Consider the following 5,255-nt stretch of genomic DNA (forward strand, 5'->3'; position numbering starts at 1 on the left):
CCTCCTTATATTTGTATTCCCCATACTATTTTTTAATCCACACAACCGTATCACCTTCCATCACCAACCTTTGGGGAAGAGAGACCACTCTTTTTTATTAACTAAAGGACTGCACTCCTTTTAGTATTTCCATTACTTTTACCTCTCTCATCCAAAGAATGAACAAACCACTCGATCTTCCAATGACTTCTACCTTTTCCTACATGATATAAGTAAAACTCCAAATTAGTTTTTTCATGTCCCATAATCCGGATACTTAAATGACATCTAGATTTTTCATATGACCACCTACAAACATTAAGATCTCCCCCTATACATCAAGCTTCAATCAAATACTCAATAAGAGTCATTAATTCCTCCTAATATACTTTATCAAAAAAATTCCTCCTTACAATTGTATTGCCCATACAATTTTGTAATCAAACAATTGTACCACCTTGCATCACCAACCTTTGGGGAAGAGAGAGCACTCCTTTTTATTAACTCAAAGAGTACACTCCTTTTAGTACTTCCACTACTTTTACCTTTACCTCATCCAAAGCATGAACAAACCACCTGATTTGCAAATGACCTCTACCTTTCCATGATATTTGTAAAACTCCAAATTAGCCTTTCCATGTTCCGTAATCCGAATACTTGAATCATAATCACATATATATTTTTCATATGACCATCTACAAATATTAAGATCTTGTATACATCAAGCTCTAGCCAAATACTCAAGAAGAGTCATTAATTCCTCCTAATATACTTTATCAAAAAAAAATCCTCCTTACATTTGTATTGCCCATACAATTTTGTAATCCAAACAATTGTACCACCTTGCATCACCAACCTTTGAGGAAGAGAGAGAACTCCTTTTTGTTAACTCAAAGAGTACACTCCTTTTAGTACTTCCACTACTTTTACCTTTCTCTCATCTAAAGAATGACCAAACCACCTGATCTTTCAATGACCTCGACCTTTTCCTACATGATATATGTAAAACTCAAAATCAGTTTTTCCATGTTTCTTAATTTAGATTCTTGAATCATAATCACATCAAGACAAATCCACCTAACTACATTTTTAATATAATTGTTTTTTAACATCCTCAGGTCCCTTAGTACTCAAGATAGGATCATCATCAACCATGGCTTTCCCCTCCAAGGGTATCATACCATTATTTGTTTAATAATATATTTCAAAAATCAATTTATCAATTCTTTAAAACTTTTTAAATTTTTTTCCCCCCGAAGATATTTTTCTTTCACCTTCGGCTTGGAACTTAAGACGAATATACCCAACACTTGCAAATATTCGACAAGACCATTCCATAAACATTATTTCACTTGTTCCTCGATACCTCTCTTTAGTTCCTTTTCAATTTCCTGTCCAAAAAAAATTGCTTCCATGTTGTCATTACGTATATATGGATGTTGACCTCCTCACCATAAAAATATCCACATTGTTACCTCTTTGCCTAAATTCTTTTCCTCAATTAAATGAGAGTGCATTTTAATATCTATTAAATAATAATTAATAAATCAAAGAAACCAAGGAAAATGACCAAGTAATGCTACTCAAAATCCCAAAGTTTTTTTTTTTTTTTTTTTTTTTTTTTTTTTTTTTTTGTGGTCATAAAAAATGAACTTTTCAGTGATCGGTGAAAAAGTAAAACAAGAAAACAGTCTTCAATTAGGAGAAAAATAAAGACAAAAAATAAAACTAACAAGGGAAAGTGAATGCAACACAATCAAAACAAATATCATGAGTGTAATTATCAAACAAAGAGCACCAATGAATAGAGTAGAACTTGGACAAAACAATAGACTCCCTCCAAGATAATAATTGATCTTTGAAAAAAGATAGNACAAAAAATAAAACTAACAAGGGAAAGTGAATGCAACACAATCAANCAAAAAAATAAAACTAACAAGGGAAAGTGAATGCAACACAATCAAAACAAATATCATGAGTGTAATTATCAAACAAAGAGCACCAATGAATAGAGTAGAACTTGGACAAAACAATAGACTCCCTCCAAGATAATAATTGATCTTTGAAAAAAGATAGAACCACTAAGAGCCAACACAATGCTGAATAGAATAGGAAATCTCTTCTTGCAGGAAGAAACACCCTGCACTCCAAAACTAAATTTGCTTGCCAATGCCAACCTTTTTTTTTTTTTTTAAGGATGTGAACTATAATGCCAACCTCTATTGATAACCTTAAAGTAATGCTAATTAATATTAAGTATAATCCTTCTTAAAATGTTCTTTAAAAATACATGTTCAAATATGTGCTTGAGACTGAAAACGCCAACCTCATTTCCAATCATTCAATCAGAAACAAGAAGCAAGCAAATTTAAGTAAGATGCACATCTGAATAATGTGATATTTCAAAAGTGTGCACCTTGAAATGAAACCCAAGAGACGATTGAATCCTGAATCATCCCGTAGTTCATNGCCAATCATTCAATCAGAAACAAGAAGCAAGCAAATTTAAGTAAGATGCACGTCTGAATAATGTGATATTTCAAAAGTGTGCACCTTGAAATGAAACCCAAGAGACGATTGAATCCTGAATCATCCCGTAGTTCATGTTGAAACCCTAGAAGTTAAATAAATACTAATTGTTAGAGATAATGCGTAAATGTAACAAAATAATACAAGTTTTCAAGGATTCTAAATAGCAGGGCGGGGCAAAATATGGAGAATTAAAATCAATTGCAGAGAGCTGTATGTTTGCATTAAAATCAATTGCAGATAGCTGTATGTTTGCATTGACATCCGGTGNGACAAAATATGGAGAATTAAAATCAATTGCAGATAGCTGTATGTTTGCATTGACATCCGGTGGCACAGTCTAAGCCGCCGTCTAAACAGTAATAAATAAAAATAACAGATGTGAAATAGCAATACACGAAAGCATTTCGGAATTGACAAAGAACATCCTACAGTTTTAAGCCAACAACCATCTGTTCTGGATCGCATAAAGAAGCTTCCTATTTTTCTCGATCATGCTTGGACAAATTACAATAGATAATGTAGCCACTGGTTGAAATGAAAAGTAAATACATACCAGGGCTATGTTGGTCAAGCGACCCAAGTTTGAAACATGAAACTGATCCATCATGTCTCCCAATCACGAGACATCCAGATATAGCAGAGACGCTGGTTACTGGTTTGCTGTCCGGATGAGTGTGCAAATTAAACTCCACAACCTCATCAAGAGGAATGACAGAGCAGGATATGTATGAGGAAACATTTCGCAGCTTCAAACAATAAGCGATCCCGGACGAAGTCACGGCGTACATCAAGAAAGGATGTCCAGTAGACGAACTTATCTGCAGTGTTACACGGCCATAAATAATACGTCGAAATATTCCAACAGGCTGAAAATTCAGACTAGGAAAATGGAAATTAACCTCGTTAGTGCAGACAAACACGGCTGGGTGAAGTGTTTCCGGAAAGGCAATTCGAAGACCAATCCTACGAAATTCATTGGCAGTTGAAAACTGAAGCAGCTCGACCACATGAGGTCGAATCTTCCGAATCCTCCTGATGCGTAAGAAGAATGGAAGGGCAACAGGGCTTATTAGCACCGAACCAGGGAGTTAATAAAGTGCGAGGGAAATCAGGAACATACCAGATGAGATAGGTTGGAGGATCTCCTACGACGGCGCAAGAGGCATGGTCCTCAGTGAATGAGGTGCAAGCTGGTGGAGCAACGGAAGTAATGGCGCCATCTCTTAATGAGGAAGAAGGAACAGAAACATCAATGAATTCTACAGCGTCGGTAGCCATGATCGAGGTCTCCATTCCGGCTAATGGCACCCGACGCCCCATGTTCTCCGTTCTTGTCGGTTTCATTCACCGGCACACTGCAGCACAGCCTTCCCTCTTGTGAACTTGAACGGAGCTAGAACCCTACTTCGGTTTTTGTCACAGTCGACTGGCAATACTTTTCCCGGGATTTAATTCTTTTGTTCTTTTTTAAGGTTAAAATAAATTAATATTTTTAAATAGTTAAATTAATAAAAATATATATATATATATATATATACTTTAAGGTTACATTAGTAATATTTTTAAAGTTTTAATTATATTTCTAAACTTAAAAAAAATGATAGATACTCCTTAACACTTTATTTCAAAATTATCTAAAAAGTATTTATAAATAATTTTAAAAATATCTTTAAATTTGTTTCAAATTTCATTTAATTTTATCTTTTTACACTTACGCAATGGTTACGTTTAAATATATTTTGATACTTTCACGTGTTTACTTAATTATTTTATAGGATTTAAGCAATATAAGCGAAAATGATTGTCCATGCTAGAGCTATGGTTGTTTGAGTCGATTTTGGTATAAACTAGAAGCTTGTAAGGATAACAAGAGATGTTGCAATTAGATGTAGTGACAACTGTGTCTTCGTGCCCAAAATACACCAAACACTGCCTTAGACCTGAGGCCATAGCGTCAAAATGTTGTACTTTGACATCCCACTTGAAAAGAAAAAAGACCTGCACATACAAGTTGGAGGATTTTTGTCCATAGCGAGTCATTATTGTCATTTTTGTTATTTATAAGACAATGTAAAGATGCTAGTTTTAGCAGGGGTGTACATTCAACCCGACAACCCGGACCAATCCAACCCGAACTATAAGGGTTAGGTTGGGTTGGATTAGTATTTCGAGTAGGGTTGAGTTCATTTTTCTGAACCCGAACTGAATCGGTTCAATTTTGAGTTCAGGATAAAACTTTCGAGTTGATCCGAGCCAAATAAAAATATGTAAAATATATTAAGAACACATTCGTGGATTTGTTAGAGTGGTATTGGGTCCAGTCCAAGAACATTCATATTCGTTAAATACATATTTATTTTATTATTTTTAATTTCTTAGTTTTTTTTATATATATATTTTATAAATACCTTAATATTTCGTATTATTTTTATAACATTTTATAATAAGCTAACATATAACTATTAATAAATTTTATGCCTATAATATAACAACATTATTATATCACAATTTATATATTTTTTTTGTTATTTTATTATTATTAATTTCTTAGTTTCTTTTATATATATATTTTATAAATATCTTAATATTTCGTATTATTTTTATATTTTTTATTATGACACTTTATTTTTTATTTTTCTAAGGTAGTATAACTTTATAACTATAACTATTAATAAATTTTATATATATAATAATACCAACATTATTATATCACAATTTATATATATTTTTATTTTTATTTTATT

At 32.9% G+C, this 5,255-nt stretch overlaps 1 protein-coding gene across 3 annotated transcripts in view; it reads right to left on the reverse strand.

Annotated features, from left to right (window-relative positions):
- Positions 1-3,878, reverse strand: part of LOC111808406 (nuclear pore complex protein NUP160) — a 31,687-nt gene extending 27,809 nt beyond the window's left edge. For all 3 annotated transcript variants that reach the window (XR_002817066.1, XR_002817065.1, XM_023694344.1), the window contains exons 1-4: positions 3,632-3,878; positions 3,411-3,543; positions 3,065-3,329; positions 2,533-2,593 (exon numbers count right to left, since the gene is read on the reverse strand). Coding sequence is in view for 1 of the 3 variants with exons in the window: in XM_023694344.1 (XP_023550112.1) it covers positions 2,533-2,593; positions 3,065-3,329; positions 3,411-3,543; positions 3,632-3,855 (683 nt within the window). In the remaining 2 variants the exon portion in view is untranslated. The remainder of the gene's footprint in view (positions 1-2,532; positions 2,594-3,064; positions 3,330-3,410; positions 3,544-3,631) is intronic.
- Positions 3,879-5,255: the final 1,377 nt, after the last annotated feature.

The sequence above is a fragment of the Cucurbita pepo genome, chromosome LG13 (genome assembly GCF_002806865.2).
Source record: "Cucurbita pepo subsp. pepo cultivar mu-cu-16 chromosome LG13, ASM280686v2, whole genome shotgun sequence".
NCBI classification, from domain to species: Eukaryota; Viridiplantae; Streptophyta; class Magnoliopsida; order Cucurbitales; family Cucurbitaceae; genus Cucurbita; species Cucurbita pepo.